The following is a 21,694-nucleotide window of genomic DNA, read 5'->3' as shown; positions in this document are numbered from 1 at the left end:
TTTCTGATGAGACGGGAGGTTCGGGTTGACGTCGGTCTTTATGGGAGTGGTCGGTGCCTCCACTGATGCCGGGATTTCGGACAACGCGTGCTGTCCCGCTAATTCACAAAGTTCTTCAAAATACGCAATAGCTCTTTTGCCAGGCAAACACTGAGGTTCAGAACCAAAATTGGTCACCAGAAGTTCGGTTCGCCCACTGTTCAATTCAATAATTCCGCGAGCAACACAGACTTGCCGACCAAGGAGCAGCGAGATGTTGGTTTCAGCGATGCCACGAGTGCTAGGGCTGTTATCGCACTCTACGGTAACAAACATGCTGGCTCTTGACGGGATTACTACCTGGTCGGCACAGACGCATAGCTTAGCCCTGCGTGGCTCGGTATCGTCGTCGACAGGGCCTTGGATGGAAAACGACACGATGAGCTCCTGTAGATTGATAACGGCACCGTACTCTTGAAGAAAATCCAAAACGAGTATGAGGTCCTTGTAGCACTCGGGTAACACAGCAAATTAACCAGGGAAAGTAACTCCGCGGATCTGGATTCGCGAAGTGCAGACACCGATCGGAGTTACGACGTGGCCACTAGCTGTCCGGATATGCGGCCCAGACCAAGGGGTCAGTACCTTCCTCAGGGCCGTGGCTAACCGACAGCTAATTACAGAAAAATCGGCGCCGGTATCCACCAGTGTAGTAACGTCGTGGTTGTTAGCGGATACCGGAATTTCGGCAGAAACCAGTCGGTCGCAGCGCGTCGTTGAGGTCGTCGGGTCAGGTCGTCGTCGGTCGGAGCGTCGCGGCGAATCTTCGAACGGAGGCTCTTGACACGGTCCAGTAGCGGCGGCCCTACCCCCGGAGGACGCCGTCTTCAGTTTTCCCGGTGTGGGGACGCGCCTCTGAACTGGCTAGAGGACGACGGGCGGTTGGGCGAAGAGAACCGCCTTGGGGATGGCGATCGGGACTGGCGTCGCTGCGGGGTCGAGGACTGCACGTTATCAGCCAGGTACAGCTCGATATCCCGTGGTTTTTCACCGTAGCGCGGTCGAGGTGCGTCAGGTGAAAAAAATGGCTGAGGCTTAACTTGGTTAAGCCTGGAGAATCCGAAGCATCATCGTGTCGCGTAATTTGGAGACGCACAACCACAGCGACGACGCGAGGTGGGCCCCCGTTTCTCCACTGTCGTGACGTCATCGTGTCACGTGGTGTGACGTCATGTATCACGTGATTTGGAGGCGCACAACCACAGCGACGGCGCGAGGTGGGCCCCCGTTTCTCCACTGTCGTGACGTCATCGTGTCACGTGGTGTGACGTCATGTATCACGTGATTTGGAGGCGCACAACCACAACGACGGCGCGAGGTGGGCCCCCGTTACTCCACTGCCGTGACGTCATCGTGTCACGTGGTGTGACGTCATGTATCACGTGATTTGGAGGCGCACACCCATAGCGACGGCGCGAGGTGGGCCCCCGTTTCTCCACTATCGTGACGTCATCGTGTCACGTGGTGGGACGTCATGTATCACGTGATTTGGAGGCGCATAACCACGGTAAGGGCTGAAGTGGTAGCTAAACAGTATGCTTCGCATAAAACCTCTTAAACCCATTCTGCGGTAGGGGCAGTGACGGAGGATGTGGCCGGGCTCCCCGCAGTGGTAACAGAGCGGCCGATTGTTTGGCGTACGCCACACGTGCGCTTTGCTCATGCGGGGCCTGTACTCATGCGGCACAGATGGTACTGCTGCGCTCGGGTACTGCAGAGATGGCACTGGCATGGGAACGAAGGGGGAAAAGGCTTGCATCGCTGGCCCAGGACTTCGTAGTGCCTCGCTGTACGTCATAACAGAGGGCGCCGGGTGTGGAGCTGGGGGCGGCTGCACAGCTCGTCGGATTTCGTCACGGACTACGTCCGTTACGGCAGCGACACTGGCCTGTGGAGCTTCCAAGCGAAGTTTAGCCAATTCCTCGCGCACAACGCTTCTTACAAGCTCTCGAAGCTCCTCGGCGGGCAGCGACGTAGGCGTGTACTGGGAAGCGGCTGCTACAGTAGCCTCACGTCCGTAGTGCGCACCCCGTTCCTGTAGAGAGCGCTCGATACTCGTTGCCTCCCTTGTGCCACTTTTCTTGGCGGGTCACGGACAAGTCCGGCAAAAAGCTGTTCCTTCACGCCGCGCATTAAGTGGCGCACCTTCTTCGCCTCTGGCATAGCAGGGTCGACCCGATTTAACAGACGCGTCATGTCCTCGACGAACATCGCAACGCTCTCGTTGGACTGCTGGGACCTCTAGTGCAGAGCGATTTCAGCCTTTTCTTTTCTTTCGTCGGTGGTAAACGTCGCTAGGAGTTCTCGACGAAACACTTCCCAGGTGGTAAAGGAGGCTTCGTGATTTTCGAACCATGTTTTTGCTGAGTCCTGCAGCGCAAAGTAGACATTACGCAATTTGCGATCGCCGTCCCATTCGTTGAAGCCCGCCACTCGGTCAAACTGGCCAACCAGTCTTCTACGTCCTCGAACCTGTCCCCGTGGAACGGCGGCGGCGACCGAGGTGCGTGAAGGACGAATGGCGGGGCATTCCCGGAATGCGAACGGCAAATATACCTACACAGCAAAACCATGACCGAAGTGCCGCAGCAGATAAGAAGTGCTCTGACAAGCGCCATGCTTGGCTTGCCTTATATATACCCACTGAGAGCGACGCACTATATTGCCCTGTGAGGCGTTTTCTGTGCAAAGACTGTGGGCCCACAAATTATCGCAGAAGTGCCGTACTGGTCGTGTTAGAATGTAGGGATGATTTAGGCCCGAATTACTGGTCGAAATTTGCGTCAAAAATAGGTCAGCAGTCGAACTGTCAACCAACAGATACACGGGTGCCTAAGGGAGCCGGCCGGCCTTGCCGGTCGTGGTCCTTTTCGCTGGCATATTCGGGCCCGGAAGTACCCAAGGCACATTTGGCGGTATAATGCTACCACCTTCTCGGCACGAAGTGTAAATAAGTGGGGATTACCTTCCTGCTAGAAGTTACCATAAACGAAAGGATGGCAGGAAAAAGAGAGTTTTCACTGTTCCCCGCTATTTCGAGCTCTAGATTGTTCCACGGTAGCTTCAAATATGTTTACGCGGATTGCCCATTTGTTAGAATTAATTATACTTGGACGGATTAATTGCGTATTTACGAAAGTACTCTTTAAATACATTGCCAACACCAAAATGCGATTGCCCGAAACTCGATTTCGAGCATCAGGTTGTTCAACGGCAGCATGAAGTGTGCTGGAAATATGCGAAGGCGGGCTGCCAATTTGCTAGAATTTCAGTATTCTTTGGACGAATTAACTGCGTTTTTAGGGAAGTACACTTCAAATACGTTGACAACACGCAAGTGCCATTTCCCGAAACGCGAGTTCGAGCACTCTACTGTTCAACGGAAGCTAGAAATGTGCTGTAGATACGTTTAAAAGGACTGCCTGTTTGTGAGAATTGTAAGTATACTTCGGATGAATTATTTTCATATTTCCGAAAGTACACTTTTAATACATTGACAAGATGGTAAAACTGCATACTGATATGTTTTGCCGTACTAGTGGCGTGTCCCACCAGGCATCGAGTCCAGGAGCACCGCCGCAGTGCCGAAGGAGGAAGGGACGTGGGCCGGAGACGGGGAGTAGGGGAAATGAAGGAAAAACTGTATTTACATTTTTACATGATTATTTACAAAAATGACAAACAAGGTAAAAACTGAGAAGTCTCAGGGAAACGTTGAGCGTATCGCTCAGGGAGTCGCTCCGGGAATGGCTTTTCGATGAACGGCTCGAGCGCTTTAAATAGACCGTCCCGAGATCTTCCCGCCTTTTTCAACCAATCGTAGGGACTTCGTCCGGGTGCTCCAAGGTCGTTCACCGCTTCGTCGTCTTCCTCGGCTGAGGCCCCTGGATACTTGGAAATGTCCAGAAGGGCGTGTTGACGGGCTAGGCGTTTCCGGCCAGGTGGATTCCATATCTTTGTTCCAAGGAAACGTCAAGGGCGAACACCTACAGCGTCGTCAACTCGCTTCATCCGCTGAGGCCCTTGGATACTCGGAAATGTCCAGAAGAGCATGTTGACGGGCTAGTCGTTTCCGGCCAGGTGGATTTCATATCTTGTTCCAAGAAAGTGCCCCAAAGGCGACCACCTGCCGCGGCGTCACCCCGCGGTTGACAAAAGAGCTAGGACCGGTTGAATGGCAGGCGCTTGGCAGACGCTTGCCTCCGCAGGTGGCAGCTGGCATTGAGACATTGTTACCCTGACAGATGCACACACAAAGTCGCATGGTCAATACTTGGGTGCCTTGGGTGACGTTTAAGGGGAACTCCGGAAGACACGTCGTGGCAGTTAGGCAGAAGTGGTGGTACCAGGAATCCAGGAGTCGAATACGTCCCTCGTGACGGTTCTACCTGTCATGAGGTTGCATGGGAGCGCGTGCATGAAAGAAGACCCCTTTCGCAAAATCACGCACTGCATCTGGGCATGGCCTAAGTGGAGACAGGTGTGATGGGAACACACAAAGAGACTTAAGGGGGGGGGGGGGGGGGGGTAGAAACACAACAGCACGTCCGCCGCCCGAAGAGGTCTCGTAGTGGTTGCAGCCAACGCTGCTGCGCGCAGAGACCTGGAGTTGTGTCCATTCGGCTTTTGGTCACAGCTGGGCCCAAAGGTTCTTCTTGCTTTGTTGACAACTGTAACGGTCTCAACCAGCAAGGTACAAAGCCCAACAAGCAGAAAGCGCCAAACCGACGTCAAGAACTGCCAAGCTGTTTTCGGTCAAGAAAGACTCTTTCGAGTAAATGAGTTGTCGCGTGAAATTTACGTCCTCCTCCGAAAGTTGACAAGTTTGACCAAACCAGAATACAGAGAGCTTGTTTAGCCAAAAGGGAGGAAACATTTTCTAAAATTTTGGTGGGGTGCCGTAGCACGGTTTATGTCACAGAAAGCCACCTCCCGTGAGAGCACAAAGGGAAGGTGGAGCTGCTGAACACACATACAGACAGACAAAAAATGAATGCCGCTAAAGCAAAAAAAAGAAAATACAAATTTGCATAGCGGATTAACGTCTGGGGAGTCAGGAAAGGGCATTACACGGGAAAGCTTCGGATGAGGCCATCAGCGTTGCCATTACCTCGGAATTTTCTGCAACGCATGTAAACTGAGTCCAGCAATGCCAAGCTCCAAAATTTCGCTCTCATTTCACATAGGAGAGTGTAATGAACAAAAGACAAAAAACAAGCATTAAACTCAATATGAGATTATGCCTCGTATCCGCCCCTTGCGCGGCCGCGGTCCGACAGCTGCCTTAGCAGATGAGACATTACATAATGCTAGGAATTTCAGCTTGCATTTCTGTACAGGAGAGTTAAATGAACAAACAAAAACAAGCATTTAACTTAAGACGGGATTATTCCTCGAAAACTGTCCAGAAATAGCGTTACGATTAGAGGAATATACTGGTTCCTATTATTCCGCCGCCCCCTGCGCGGCCGCGGTCCGATAGCTGCTCTAGCAGGTGCAACAGGACACAAGGCTAGGAATTTCAGCTTGGGACCCTTAACTGTTCCTCGTCCAAGTCTCGCGGTTCTGAAGTTTGTCTGACGCTCAGAAAGCAGAACGCGAGAAGGGAACGAACGAGTGCGAATGCCGTGCCAGCGTATCCGTCTCTCTCGGATTGGGTTCGCGCGTTGCGTTCTCTTGGCTTGTGTTCCCACGGGGCGGGTGCGAACTCTTGAGCACCGAGGTGCCAAATTGGGGCGGCTACGCGGTTCGGATTTCAGTCGAGCAGTCAACAAGAGCCGCACTTTCCCCTTAATTAACTCTTCCCGTTTGGCCACCTCTATACGCTGCCGCTCCGTGGAAACCCTCGCTCTTGGTTTGCGGGGCGCGTCAAAGCCACACTCTTAATCTGGTTCCACTTATGTTCCACATAAACTGAGTTAGCTCACCAGTTTCACTGGAACAAGGGGTATTTTATCTGGATCACACTTAATTATGTGAAACCATCAGAATTTTTCATTTATATTTGTTTTTCTTTATGTGGAACAGGCCGTCCCGCAGCGAACCATGCAGGTTTAAGTGGAACTTCCTGGTTGTTGAACTTATTTTGATCCGCTTATTTCTCACGCGTTCCACATAAGATCTCAGACCGCACGCTTGAGAATTTTCCGCATTGCAACCTTTGTCTACACCCCGCAGTGTAATGCACCACGAGGATACTGTTATGGGTCAATGCGCTGCTATATTTGTATATAAGCCACCAGAATCGTTTTCACTTAGAGTTGTGGATCGATTCGGCCTCGCCCTACCATCAACAATAGCCACGGTTAGCTTCGTTGGAAGAGCGACTGTCCCGCAGATAATGGTGGTCCCGGGTTCGCTTCCTGTTCAGGACTGAATTTTTGAAGCGAAAGCTTTACTACGCCAGGTTTTCAAGAGAGCAGCGCCAGTGAGTTTATCCTTGAATTTCCCCTATTGGTTGGGAGAGGTCATGTGGCGAACTGACGTCATCACAATCTGCCCACCATGGCAGATGGCAACAGCACCATCGGACTGTGAGCAACCTCTTTACCGTGGTAGGTGGAGATTAAATTGATTATTGGTTTGGTTTGTTTTATGGGGTTAACGTCCCGAAGCGACTCAGGCTATGAGAGACGCCGTAGTAAAGGGCTCCGGAAATTTCGACCACCTGGGGTTCTTTAACTTGCACTGACAGTACACGAGCCTTTAGAATTTCTCCTCCAAAGAAATTGGACCGCCGCGGCCGGGATCGAACCCGCGTCTTTCGGGTCAGCAGCCGAGCACCATAACCACTAAGCCACCGCGGCGGGCTAAACTGATTATTGGCTGAGAGGCCACCTAACCTTTTAACAAACCAGCGACGCAGAGTCGGAGGCTTCTCCAACTTCGGCACTGGACGAGGAGATGGTTTCAACTGAGACGGAGCGCCGGAACACTTACTTTGTGACCAGACTCAGCGAGTGTGACGACTCGGCTACGCGTGCATTTCATCGACGCTTTACCGACAATTCGTTCGGCGGTGTGCGTGGCGTTTGTGAACGTAGCCATGCAAAGGAAGCTTTAGCTTCTCACCATGGTTAGCCAAAGTTTAAACCACAGCTAATTTTTCTTGAAGCATCGCATTTTTTTGCCTATTTTTTTATTATTGCTTTTGCCCCGTGCTTTCGCTGAGTGTTTTGCCTTTCCTCTTCTATATCCTCCTCCTTGAGGACGTCTGCCACGCGAAATCATTCAACAAAGAGCGGGATAGATGATGACCTTTTACCGTCTTTGAGAGTCACATTGTGCTCTAGCTTATAAACGCCTTTTACGCACCCACGGCCGCAGCACATAAAAGGCCCCCTATATGCAATAAGCAGGGCGTCTTGCAACTTCTCGTAACATTTTAGTATAGGATGTTAAAACATCCATTTCGTGTTTGGACTCTAAAGTGAAAGAGTTCCATATCATTGCAGCAGAAAGCTTGAATATTGTACAAATCCGTTGAAATCCGTAGTTTTCTTTTTATTTCAAACGTATACCACGATACCCACACCTAAAGCGCAGCAGGGACCAGAAGATTGCAATGCATGACCATTACGCTCGAAACGGCAGAAATATTAAAGAGCCACTGACGCTCTTTCCAAGATCGCGGCACTGAACCATGGTAGCGGCGTGCGCATTTAGGTGCCCGCAAAATGCTAAAACAGCCCTGTGCTACGCAGTGTTAGTGCATGTTACTGAGCCCAGACGGCAGAAATTACTTCCGTGCCATCACAAAGTCGTCAACACCGCCCGCATACACAGCCCGTACGGAGCTCGGCAGTATGACGCAACTAACGTTCATGTGCATGCAACGAAACCCGCCATGACCCGCGCCGACGGCCCCGGACATGCAGGAGCCCGAAAAACATAACACCATAGTAAAGAAAAGTTCCTCCCTTATGAGAGCACAGATTTTTTTCTCGCAGCCACTAACACGACCACAGCGCCACCGCTTCGTCAACTGAGGCGCCCGCAGCGCTGATACAATATCTCTCTCGCGCGCCACTGGCGGCGAGCTCCGTTAATTTTTGCGTTCATTTTGTATTCCGCACTACGCCGCGATATTTGAGTACCTTCCGCCAAGAGAGGACGCCGCGTCCTTTGGATCGCTGAAAATTGCTAAAGGTAGGTGGTTTTTTCTTATTTACTGTAAGGTTAATTAGTGGCGCATGTGTGTTTTGTGCTCCTGCTAGGTTAGTCATTATGCCGCGCCTGTGGGTTAGAGCAGGAACCAACGGTTGGAAGATTGAAACGTGCACATGTTCGCTACGCACGCGGGCAATGGCGTTGTCAGTTTTGCGGACAGCGCTCGCTGTTCTGCCAGGATCCTCTTCTCGGTTCCTAAAGATATTGCCAGAAATTCTTTGTCAGCTATGACCGCCGTACAATTAGGAATGCTGTTCAGTTGTACGGCGGTTATGTTTAAAGTAGCAGGAGCTGCTAATTCCACGGCCGGCGCCGTTCGCGGCCGTTGCGTTCCGGGCGCTTTTTTACGTGTGTGGTCAGGTTTACGCGCGCTCGTCATGGACCTTGCGAATTCGGGTTCCGCAACGAAATGGACCATACGCTATAGTTTTGGTTGTGGATTGCAAGTTGCCGGTGCGGGGCGGATTTCAGTTCCGGATTTCGAATTACGTTAAGCTCGATCTGTGCCTATATCAAGCGTAGAAGGTGCCGATCGACAAGCCCTGAGGCATCGTTCTTATTCTGAAGTATGTATACTAGCTAATAGCGCCCTCTATATTTCCCTCGTTAAAAAGTTAGCGGCTTCAAAAAGGTGAGCGAAATGATCCTGTGCCTTTACGTCCAGGTAATGTAAGCGTGCGCAAGTTTGGTTGTATGGTATCTGGTTTAGTGTTCATTCCTGTTGTAGCATATACGGTGCGAATCGTCGATCTGTTTTGTAGACGCCACGTAAATGTGATTTCTTTGCGTGCAATGAATGGCATATTGAACCAGTTGTCAGGGCGATGAGGAAAATGTGATAAAGTATATGCTTGTTATTTGATAAGCTTTTAATATTGCCAGGGTAACTGCATGCAATATCACTATATTATATTATATTATATTATATTATATTACTATATTTTTGAAAAAGAGTAAAATTTTGAAAGCTCCTGCAAATATAATGTAAGCTTATGTGAGGTCTATTTTGTGAAATAAAGATATCTTTTTAAATATGCTTTGTTCCTTTGCCGAACTTATGTTTAAAGGATTGTACGAAATGTAAGCACTAAATTGATGCACTCATCTTTTTCATATTATGGTTTTCCCACAGTGCAAATTCATTAGCTCTGTAAGCTTGGCAAAGAAAACAAGAGAACTGCATGCAAAGAAAGTAGCTGCTGCATCTATTGTTCACAATGCTGATGTTTCTCAGCCAGCTGTTTCTCTAAATGATGCCCTGCTTGAATTGAAGGTAAAAGTAGCCTTTCTTTGCTTATAATAAATGGTTTCTACCTCAGTAGTATACCTGATGATGCAAATGCACAGCTTCAAATGTTACGCTGGTATTACAAGACCTTGCAGTGACGTAAAAGGCATTGCAATGATATGCAATGTCCTTGAAACAATCATGGGATTTCAGTGCACACAGTTTTCGGCTGCCGTGTGATTTTGCTAACAATACTCATTGGAATGAATTTTGTAAAAGTTTTTGTTGACACTTAGGCACTACAAGATGCTGCGTTTGATGCTGGGCACTTGAACCTGACAAGAATGAAGGCCCTTCTGCATGTAACATTTGCGGCTCATAAGGCTGAGACTCCACAACAGCTGCCTGCCTACTTATTGAATGCAGACGTGGTAAGAGTATGCTAATTTGCTTTTGGTTCTTGTCAAGAATTTTGAACAAGCTTCATAGCACAATGCAACCTGCAAAGCACTTCAGCACATTCCCTATGAGTACAGATAAACTGTTCTGTTGCTGGTAGTGATCACTTTTCTCAGTGCATGTCACTAGTTGCATATTCCTTCATCTGTAAAGAGCTATTGCAAGTTGCATTGGAAAACAAGGATGTGGTTTCAATGTAACTTACCCTGGAGCACATAAATAAATCAGCATATATGCAGTGCATTACAGAAGTGTCATCTGTACAGGTAATGATCGGCAGTATCTGGATCATTTTAGTGGCCTTACCTTTACTTATGTAAAAATAGGAAAGGTAGAGCATAGATTCTGCATTTCGCAATTTGCCCTAGCATCTCTGCATTTGGTGTCTTTCTGTGTGAGGTCCCTATAGACTCATGAAATTGTCAATATTTTTGATATCTTTGCAAATTATGGGCAGTTTTCTTACGAAGGTCGAATAATAGTTTCTGTAAAATATGTGCTTAAGTTGGTGTGTTTTTTTGCAGCTTACACTTGAAGCAGAAATTCTTTTTAAAGCAACAATGCAAGATATGGAAAGATAAAAAGAGATGTCCAGCAGACACTTCAAAGGGGAGATTTTGTGGAGCTGGATGGGTATCTTCGACCAAAAAATTCTGAATTCTGTGTGATCACACAGGTAAGACAGCTTCCTTTTGTAATTACTGCTGACAGACTTAAGCAACAATGAAAATGCATGAAATATTTGGGGTCCCTGGGCAGCATAATAGGTATTTCTGTAATACTTGGCTGAAAATGTGCAGGAACCTGTGGTGCATGTTTATTTTATTGTTTAATATAAATGATGAATTTTTCTTGACAAAGAATGTATGGAGGGTAGCATTCAGTTCTTCCACTGCTATAAAAAATAGCCATTCAAATGAGTGTTCACTGGTATCCATTCAAAAGAATGCAGAATGGAAATCACGATAGGCAGTGATTAATGTTTTTCATGCTTAGTTAAAATTGAGCTTAAAAAAACTGTAGACACTTAACATTTTGATTCGTGTTTTCTTGCTTGTGGTGATGTGTGAGGCGTTATTATGCATGAATTACCACCCGGTGTTCTCCTACCACCAATAAATAATTTATAATCGCATTTCTTTCTCATGCTGTTTCGGTTTCAACAGCCGAATCAGGACTCTGACGTCAGTGTATGCTTGCAGGTCATGTGAGACGTGAAAAAACTGCAGTATGATCACTGCTTCCTCATTTGTTGTCATTGTGGTTCTTGAAGAAGGCTGACTTCAGCAGTGCAGTAAATCAAAACAAAGAAGCAGTGACTACATGGACGTTTTTCCATGCCTCACGTGACACAAAAGCACTTTTTGATGTTACAGATATCGTTCAGCTGTTGAAGCCGAATTAGCATGACAGAAAAAGTTCAATTATAAATTATTTAGGGGCCTAGGCTAATATTACATGGTGATTCATATGTTGTAGTGTCTTTCGCATCCTCGTTGAGTAATTTAAATGAGCATTTATTGTTTTACATTTGAAATAATGTATCATGCAAATCATCGTATCAAGGCAGTCAATGAATTGTTGCGTATAGCCTGGACTGTTTTTGCATTAAAGGGGAGATGCAACACTGACAGGCCCGTACCAGGCCCATGTATCATTACTGACGACGGACTGATAATGATCGTCACCAGGAAGAACACCATTGCCATGGCTCCCGGCTCATCTATGGAGAGTGCCCTTATTTTGTGCCTAGCTGTCTACTTCATTTTGGACCTTTCTTATCCGCATGCTTTTGGCTAAACCTTGGAACTAGTTCAGACATTGCTGCTGCAAAACGAAAAATTTGATAAAGGCTGATATCCTTCAAACTGAAGAGTCTGCTTAAAGGCCACCGACTTATTTAGACACAGCCATTTCTCTATAGTTCATGGTTTTGATAATAAAGGATTGAAGGTTTCGGATAAGCATTAAGGTAAAGCTTAACACATCAAATATAGCATCTTAAGAGACAACTGTCATATTTGAAAATAAAAGCCTCAATTTCCTCCGAGTAATTAAGTATTGTATTTTTTGTGGCAGTGAAATAAAGCTTTGATGTAATGGATGCTTGTGTTCATCAACCATGAACAACACTCCTCAAGTGCAAGCATAATATCTGTGTATTATTGCCCATTTGTCTGTGCAGGAGGCGATTTTAGGTTGCATGGTGATGAAAGAAGAGTTTTAATATCTCTCATCCCACAACCTCAAGCTTTAAACTTAGGGGTGCATCAGACTCTATTTGTATAGTTTGGCTGATGGACTAGGTGTCCAACCAACAGAAATCATGATTGTATACTGTGAATTTGATGCAAGAAGTGTGGTTTAAGGGTACAGGAATATGCATATAGTATATCTGTTAAGAATTACTACAGAGTGATTTCATTCATATCAGGTGTATTGTGGACTTTATATTTCACCCTATAGTCCCTTGTGTGCAGTGCACTGCATATACAATACTATTGTGAAATAATTTAGTTAATATATAGACAAAATTATTTTACTATGGTTTGTACAAACAGCGCACTGCGTGCAAGGAACTCTAGAGTGAAATATGTGGTTCACAAGATACCTGGAACGGGGTTCCAGCTATCTATATGATGCAGCGTTCCTGCTAAATTCCTGGAACGCTGTTTCAGATATATAGGCGCAGCACTGTTCCGGCTAAAACCTCGGAAATTTGTTCCACATATTTTGGAGTATCTGGAGCATAGTTCCAGCTATATAGGTGGAACATTTTTGCAAAAATGTTCCAGCTACTAAGTGGATCCTTAGGTGGAACCAGACTAAGAGTGTAGCCATCGCGGAACCGTCACAGGTTAAGTCGTCGGCGTTCGTCTCATTGTCAGTTTGGGATCCAGCCTGCTATGGCTCACTACCGTGAGAGTTTACAAGGGTTACAGGGCCACGTTTGCCCTCTTCACCCGCGTGCTCTGCTAGCGCTGCGAATTCTGGAGCCTTCGAACTGGTGAGGACCTGCGCAGCGTTATCTCCAAAACTAAGGCCGTTTTCTTTGGGCAGCATATTGAAGCGATTTGAGAAAATCGAGGGATACTGCATAGGCAGGTTTTGGAAGACGGCTGCCTCGGTCAGACGTAGCTCGAGCGGGCTCTCGATCGCGACGCGGGCAGTAAGTTGGTCGTGTTGGATACCTTTCCTATCCTTATACTGGCGGTACAGCAGGCCAGAACGGAGCTGGAAAGTATGTTCTTCCGTGACACACCTATGTCACTTTGGTGACTCAAGTTGCGTAGAGATTCGTCTTTGTCTTGCTCAGCGGTGAACGTTTCTCTGTCGACACGAAGGAGTTCGAGAAAGCCATCCGAGTGGGGTAACACAAGATTGGTATTCAATTCCGCACCTAGCCCCAGCTCATCACTTGCGCCTGATTCGGAAGACTCACTATAGCTTGCACTACTATCGGTGCTCTTTACCCCTGTGCTAGAAGTGAGTAAGTCCTGGGCTGGCTCGTCATTAGGTAGCGCGGAGCCGTCACGGTTTAAGTCGCCGGCGTTCGTCTCATCGTCAATTTGTAACAAAGCCTGCTCTAGCTCATCACCGTGAGAATTTATCAGGCTTAGAGGTTCAGGTTTGCCCTCTTCAACTACGTGATCTGCTGGCGCTGCGACCTCACGAGCCTTCGAAATGGTAAGGACCTGCGCAGCATTATCTCCAAAACAAAGGCCTTTTTCTTTGGGCAGCATATCCAAGCGATTTGAGAAAATCGAGAGATGCTGCTTAGGCAGCTTTTGGGAGACGGCTGCCTCGGTCAGACTCAGCTCGAGCGGGCTCTCGATCGCGACGCGGGCAGTAGGCAAAGACACGCAGTATTCATTCTCGATTTTAATTTCTTTTCGCTCCGAAACCTCCTTATTTAGTGTTGAATTCCTCTCCGCGCGCTTTGCCGCTAAAATTCGTTGCAACTCCAAACGCTTTAGAGCAATTTGTTTTTCTAACCTGTCGGCCTCCTTCTTAGCGGCTTCCTCGCGGTAAAGGCGTTCTTTTTCAACCCTGACGGCCTCCTCCTTGCGTTCTTTTTCAATCCTGTCAGCCTCCTTCTTAGAGGCTTCCTTGCGGTAAAGGCGTTCTTTTTCAACCCTCTCGACTTCCTCCTTAGCCTTCCTGATTCCCTCCTGAATGACTTCCCAGGTCTCCAAAATTTTGTCTTCCTCCTTAGCACCACATTCCTTAATAGCCTCAATCAGCTGCGGTTTTCTGCGACTTTTCCTGGCCTCAATACCCAGCTTTTCACACAGCAACATCAACTCTGGCTTCTCTAGCTTGCTCAAATCCATGGCAATTCCCGAACGAGGACTTTCAAAAATAAGCTGCTACGTGAAATGCTTAAGCGAGCACGTGCAGAAAAACAATCTACAGAAAGTGATAAATTTCCAGAGTTATGAAGCCTGGCAGCTTCTTAAAGAAAGTCAAGCGCTCACCACTGCTGAAGCCAGGACCAAGCGTGGACGATCCCGCCGCTGCCAACCAGTTGATATGTTTTGCCGAGCTAGTAGCGTGTCCCACCAGGCATCGGGTCCAGGAGCACCGCTGCAGTGCCGAAGGAGGAAGGAACGTAGGCCGGAGACGGGGAGTAGGGGAAGTGAAGGAAAAACTGTATTTACATTTTTACATGATTCTTTACAAAAATGACAAACAAGGTAAAAACTGAGAAGTCTCAGGGAAACGTTGAGCGTATCGCTCAGGGAGTCGCTCCGGGAATGGCTTCTCGATGAACGGCTCGAGCGCTTTAAATAGACCCTCCCGAGATCTTCCCGCCTTTTTCAACCAATCGTAGGGACTTCGTCCGGGTGCTCCAAGGTCGTTCACCGCTTCGTTGTCTTCCTCGGCTGAGGTCCCTGGATACTTGGAAATGTCCAGAAGGGCGTGTTGACGGGCTAGTCGTTTCCGGCCAGGTGGATTCCATATCTTTGTTCCAAGTAAACGTCAAGGGCGAACACCTACAGCGTCGTCAACTCGCTTCATCCGCTGAGGCCCTTGGATACTCGGAAATGTCCAGAAGAGCATGTTGACGGGCTAGTCGTTTCCGGCCAGGTGGATTGCATATCTTGTTCCAAGGAAGTGCCCCAAAGGCGACCACCTGCCGCGGCGTCACCCCACGGTTGACAAAAGAGCTAGGACCGGTTGAATGGCAGGCGCTTGGCAGACGCTCGCCTCCGAAGGTGGCAGCTGGCGTTGAGACATTGTTACCCTGACAGAGGCACACACAAAGTCGCATGGTCAATACTTGGGTGCCTTGGGTGACGTTTAAGGGGAACTCCGGAAGACACGTCGTGGCAGTTAGGCAGAAGTGGTGGTACCAGGAATCCAGGAGTCGAATACGTCCCTCGTGACGGTTCTACCTGTCATGAGGTTGCATGGGAGCGCGTGCATGAAAGAAGACCCCTTTCGCAGAATCACGCACTGCATCTGGGCATGGCCTAAGTGGAGACAGGTGTGATGGGAACACACAAAGAGACTAAAGGGGGGGGGGGGGGGGGGGGTAGACACACAACAATATATATATACTTTTAAAAGACTGCCCATTGGTTAGAATTGAAGTATACTTCGGATGAATTGATTTCATATTTACGAATGTACACTTTTAATACATTGACAAGGTGCAAAAACTTTCTACATATTTTTTCACGTATTTGAAAAGTGCTCGAAGTATGCTTCTAGTCAGGTATTTTCGGCATATTTTAAGAATATATTTCGAATACCAAGCAAGAAATTTCAGGAACGTATTTTCTAAATGTTTTAGTGCATTCATGAATACAAAATATGTTTTACCCGCCGCGGTGGCTCAGCGGTTATGGTGCTCGGCTGCTGACCCAAAAGACGCGGGTTCGATCCCGGCCGCGGCGGCTAGAATTTCTTTGGAGGAGAACTTCTTGAGGCCCGTGTACTGTGCGATGTCAGTGCACGTTAAAGAACCCCAGGTGGTCGAAATTTCCGGAGCCCTCCACTACGGCGTCTCTCATAGCCTTAGTCGCTTTGGGACGTTAAACCCCATAAAACAACCAAACCAACCAACAAAATATGTTTTAAATACAAGTTAAATAGCCCACCGTATATTTCAAACGTATTAGTTTTTGCTAAGGGCAATAGCGTCGTCCAGGTAGACCAGCGCCATAGTCCACTTCATATGGCCTAAGACGCGATCCATGACACGTTGAAAGGTAGCTGTAGCATTTGAGAGACCGAAGGGCATATGGTTGAACTGGTAGAGGCCGTCGGGAGTCACGAAAGCCGTCTTTTCCGCATAATCGGAGTGAACAGGCACCTGCCAGTAGACCGAGAGCAGATATAGGGTAGAAAAATAACATGCCCCCTTCAGGCGGTCAAGTGCATCGTCGAGGCGGGGCAACGGGCACACGTTGAGACGAGTAGTAGCATTTAACTTGCGATAATCACGCAGAAGCGGCGTGTTCAATCCTTCTTGCGCACAAAGACGACAGGGGAGGACCAAGGGTGACAAGGAGGGGCAATCATTCCCTGGTCAAGCATGTCACATACGTTCTGCTGGATGACTCTCCGTTCGGCTGGCGCTACACGGCTATGTTGGTGATGAATGGGACCCGGTTTGCGGTGTTGATCCGGTGTTGGGCCTAGGAAGTGCACCTAAGTTCACCGGCGCTTAGAGCAAGGCAACTGCGATGCTCGAGCAGCAAGCCCTTCAGAGAGGCGAGCTCCGCGCAGCTCAGGGTGGGCTCAAAGTTAAATGCTTTCCATGATAGGACCACCGGCGCAGGGGTGTGGCGAGATGGTTCTTCAGGTTGCAACGACGCAACCGGTGATCCGGAGTTCAAGAATGAGGCTGTACCAAATTGCGTGCCGGGAGTCAGCACTAGCTGTGCGCGGCTGATTTTGGGCATAAATACGTGGACCTCTCCTTTGAGAAAAGACAGAAGGCTTAGAGGGGAGGGCATCTCTCGGGCTGGAGCTGAACACCGGATGGGTTCGAAAAGTACGTCCTCTGTGATCGGACTGTCAAGCTTGGCATACACCCAAGTTGCCGCGCCCGGTGGCAGAGTCACGCCGGACGCCACAGTCACAGCAGTGACGTCGATTGGCTTGGCTCGACGTGGCCACTTCGTTGCGAGGTAACGCACAGATCCTGAAGCACGCTTGGTCGCCGACACCAGGGACTGCCGCAGGGCGACACCGAGACTGGAAATCCGGCTAAGCCAACCCGGCCCACATAAAGTTCGGCTCGCCCCAAGTAGCACAGGTAATCGGCCCAGTATTGGAAATGTATTCAAACCATCAAACCATCAATTGCCAATAATGGGCCGATTACCTGTGCTGCTTGGGCCCGTGGTTCTGTTGTGGTAAAATTAAGGATGACTCCGGCTTCCTGGCACCACCCGCACCCGAGGACCACTAGCCAAATAGGGCTGTCCGCGACAACAAACTCGGTGGAGATGGTCTTTCCGAGCGCTGACAGGTTGACGATGACATGTCCGACTTTCTCCACCGGGGCGCCGTTAAAAGCTAAGAGCCGGATTTTGGCGGCTGGAAGAAGCAGGTGGGGTGCGTTAACAATAAATGTTTTGTCCGGTACGTTGACAGCCGCTCCGGTGTCGACCAAGCCGGTCGAGCAGGGCGACGTCAACGAGCACGCAGGGAGCTTCAGTTGTCATCGAAGCCAATGAAAGAAGGGGACGCGGCGAACTGAGTGTGGGGACGGACTTTATCCGGGGGCACCGTTCCACCGAATCGTTTTCCGACGTCGGAGGACCAGCACAGTCCCTCGCGTAGTGTCTCCTCAGGCCGGAGCGGAAGCAGGTCGTGCGGGTGTCGTTACGCACACGTAGGGTGGAGGCCGCTGTAGGGACTGCGAATCGAGGAGCCTGCACCGGGAGCTTGCACCGGGTAACCATATCCAGGAGGCGCTCAATACCGGCGTCCAGCCGCTGCGGACGACCGACCCCCTCCGAGCGCCTAGGTCTAGCGGTGCCGGCCGCTGCGTCGTCGAAGCCATCGGCTGGTGGCGGAGTCGTCTGGAACGTCGTGTACTTGATTCTGGGAGCGGGTGAGCGGCATGATCCCACCGCTGCCACCAAATGTTACGGGACGGCGGGCCCGCGCAGAAAAAGCCACACAGGAACGCAGGAGACCCAGGAAAGGACCACCGGTCGCGGCGGTTCTCTTTGGTTCTCTACCTCTCGCCCTAGCGCCGCGCGCTCTTTGTGATCAGCGTAGGTCGTATACAGTAACAATATATATATATATATATATATATATATATATACATATATATATATATATATATATATATATATATATATATATATATATATATATATATATATATATATATATATATATATATATATATATATATATATAAGCCGAAATGGAGGCATTCCGAAAAGAATGAGATCAAGGGCGGCACAGAGGACCGGTGCACCACTGAGAACTAATTTTGTCAAGAAGCGGCCGTACCATTTGGAAAAATATCGCAGTGTTCCGGAACCCAAACTGAGCGAATGCCTTTCGCCCATTCAGAAAATCTACTCAAGTGAACGGCTCAAAACAGCATCCCGCGCGGACTCCAAAGCCACCAAAACAGAGAGGAAGAATGAAAGGAAGATGGCGTGGGACGCATTGTAGGGAATTTTTAAGGAAACAAACCCATCGGCGGAAAACCCGGGGTCGTCTTTGTCATCGTCGTTTTCGTGGTCGATGTGACTGAAAGAATAAACCTAGAGGAGCCACGTAGTTGGTAGATGAGCCACGTACATCACGTGGCCTTGTATCTTGTGACATTATCCCAACCTGCGCAACAGACAGTCAGCAAAATACCCACCGCAGACGATGGTAGTTAGTGACTGGTCGCTAGAAGTTGTTCACGAAGAGCAACCTCGGTCTCCGTTTCAAACAGCCGCCTGCCGGGGAAGTGGCGCATTGCTTAGCCACCGCACAACTGTTCCAGTAGTGGTATTAGTGCTTTTAGCGATAACTGAATATAGCAGTTCACGCAGGAGTACCTGAGGAAAGTATTTTGGGGCCTCTGCTCTTCTTTTTCTACATCAATGATCTGGTAAACATTGACAACACAGCAAAATTCATCATATACGCTGATGATACCAGCGTATACTTTGAATAGGGTCTGATGCCGATCTTCTTATTTCACGCGCAAAAGTACATTTAAATAAACTACAATCTTGGAGTATTGTTAATTCGGTTGCCATAAGCAACAGTAAAACAACAGCTGTTTTATTCAGGCCGAAAAACCGTAACATAGACAAACAGGCCATACTCCATCTCGGCACTGCAAATATTGAGATAGCGTCACAAGTTAAATGGCTTGGCGTTCTCTTCGAAAGAAATATGTCCTGGAATGCTCACATAGATGCAGTTGCAATTCAAATTTCTCGCATTACGGGGATTCTGTGCAAATTGCGATATTTTGCTCCTGTTTGCATTAAACGCCTTATTTTCAGTGCCCTGTTTACTTCAAATATTAACTACTGTCACCTAGTGTGGGGTACAACTACTTTGTCAAATATTACTAAACCTCACATCCTACAAAAAAGGCAATTCGTCTAGTTGCAAACGCTGCATACGATAGTCACACTGCACCTCTCTTTAAGGAACTAAACATTATCAGACTTCCTGTCATTTATAAAACAATGCTCCTTAAGCTTTATTCTAACGGAATTAAACAGAATAAAAACATTTTAGGCGGCATAACAAACCTCACACCTAAACGAAAGCACGGCATACCCACACTACTGAACCGTGGAAAATACCTCAAGCACGCACTAAATATTCTCAACAAAGGAGTTGTTTTATAGCCACAATACTGTTTTTTATGTAAATATATCATCACCGCATTAATTGCACTTTCTACCTTTTTCTGTATTGCACCGTACATTGTATACTTCTTTAAACACTCTCCTAATCTTGTAATTGCCTTTGCTTATGCATTGAGTTTGTACCACATCCTCCGATGTCTGATGCGTTGTGTTTGTATTGTAGTTTTGTTGCCAATGCCATGTTTTTAGGGGCTGTGAACCCCGTCAAGCCCAGTTAGAGGCTTTTTGTTTCGCAGCATCTGTAATGTTCATGTTGGAAAAAAAATGATGCTGATGATGATGCCTAGTTCCGCATTATGGGCTTTAACGCATTAACACTCTCGCGTCATAATCTTAAGGCGGAGCTTCAGTGTCCCCTCCAGTGTTTTGCAGCTACGGCGCGATGCATCCGGAAAGCATAGAGCGTCGCCGCTTATGCAGTAGCGGAAACCGTAGCAACGAGTGACCGGTGAGATGCCCAACTGAAAGGTACAGTACTCAGCACTAATTCAGAGGCAACATATCTCGTGCACTGTTGTTGACGCACAACGGCTAATGCGAATCAAACGCTCTGTACTCGCCCCTTTGCATACATCACAGGAAGCGGAGAGCGGCTGGCAGGTTGCTACACTGTCACCTTCGTTGAGCTCTCCGGCGAGGATCAGTGTGGCTCCCGAGAACATGACGCCGCACAGCGCGGCGAGGTGGTCTACGGAGGAGCTGCTGAAACGGGTGTAGACGCGGCATCCCCGGCCCACGCCCATGGTCTGCAGGCCGGCAGTGATGCCCCGGAAACGCCTCAGCAGATCGCCGTGAGACACCGCTTTCTCCTGGCAGAGCTGAAAGCAAATCAGGACGGGGTTCCGAAAGTACTTTAATCACTTATATGGTTGCGCTAGGTAGATCAGTGAGGTATCAGGAATTTGCCTGATTTGCGGACGCTAGGATCTAAGTGGCACTCCGGTGGAGCAATTGCTGGCAGAATCCACACGCCTAACACCCCACCAGTAGCTCGCTTCATCAACCTGACATGAACATGTTCCAGCTAGCCCCAATCAAGCGCACGTTTTAACTTTAGGTGCATTCAAGTTCAATTGCATATTTATATGGTTTGGTTTGGTTGGTTTATGGGGTTTAACGTCCCAAAGCGACTAAGGCCATGAGAGACGCCGTAGTGGAGGGCTCCGGAAATTTCGACCACCTGGGGTTCTTTAAAGGGAGACTGAAGCACTTTTTCTGAAAATCGGGCTGGCAGCGGCTTCCTATAGTTTTTCATACTGTATACTGGAATATCGCATCCAAATAAGGCAAAAACAAGCGCGAATTGCCTTTTTTAGCCGAAATATGCGGCCTGTGCGAAATATGCGGCCTGTGCCGCGGGGCACGCCGCGCGGCGCGCCGCCGCCCGTGATTGGTCAAGAGAGGTCGTGACGTCACTTTGAGGACTGGAGAAGCTGCCGATGCGGATCCGGCGCTGCGTTGAGGGCAGATCGCAGCTTTCCGTGTCGTTGTAAAAGCGAATACGGCGACTATTTTTTTTACTGACCACCGAAGAAAAGGATACTACAGTTTGCTCATTCCACGTATCACCTGAAACCAAAAAAGACACAAGCAAAAAATTCTATGCCTAGCACAAGCATACGCCAGCGTCAAAGACGCGATACAGACCATGCGTACAAGGTGCCAGCACAACATCGGCTCGTATTTTCGAAAAGGAAGGGGTGCGAACAATACTCAAGTCAATTACCACCACCGGACGCCTCCTGGCTCGCCCGGAAGAGCGTCATCCTAAAGAAAAGGCCCAAAGCACTGTGTAAATCCTGTTCTCAGTACCCGGCGTTGCAGGTTGGGGCAAGAAAGTATTTCAAGTGAACGATGAAGGAGCACAAAGTTGGTGTCAAAATTAGCGAAGCGCAGTGGCCAAGCACTGCGAGGCATGTGACCACAAGATAGTGAC

At 48.5% G+C, this 21,694-nt stretch overlaps 1 protein-coding gene across 1 annotated transcript in view; it reads right to left on the bottom strand.

Annotated features, from left to right (window-relative positions):
- LOC149344339 (uncharacterized) overlaps nt 1-21,694 on the bottom strand; it is a 138,490-nt gene that overhangs the window by 108,690 nt on the left and 8,106 nt on the right. The window contains exon 2 of the mRNA XM_089547218.1: nt 20,375-20,576. Coding sequence (XP_089403344.1) covers nt 20,375-20,576 — 202 coding nt within the window. The remainder of the gene's footprint in view (nt 1-20,374; nt 20,577-21,694) is intronic.

Source organism: Amblyomma mixtum, chromosome 5 (genome assembly GCF_055824585.1).
Source record: "Amblyomma mixtum isolate Tamu chromosome 5, ASM5582458v1, whole genome shotgun sequence".
Taxonomy (NCBI): Eukaryota; Metazoa; Arthropoda; class Arachnida; order Ixodida; family Ixodidae; genus Amblyomma; species Amblyomma mixtum.
This window is presented reverse-complemented; position numbering and strand designations above follow the sequence as displayed.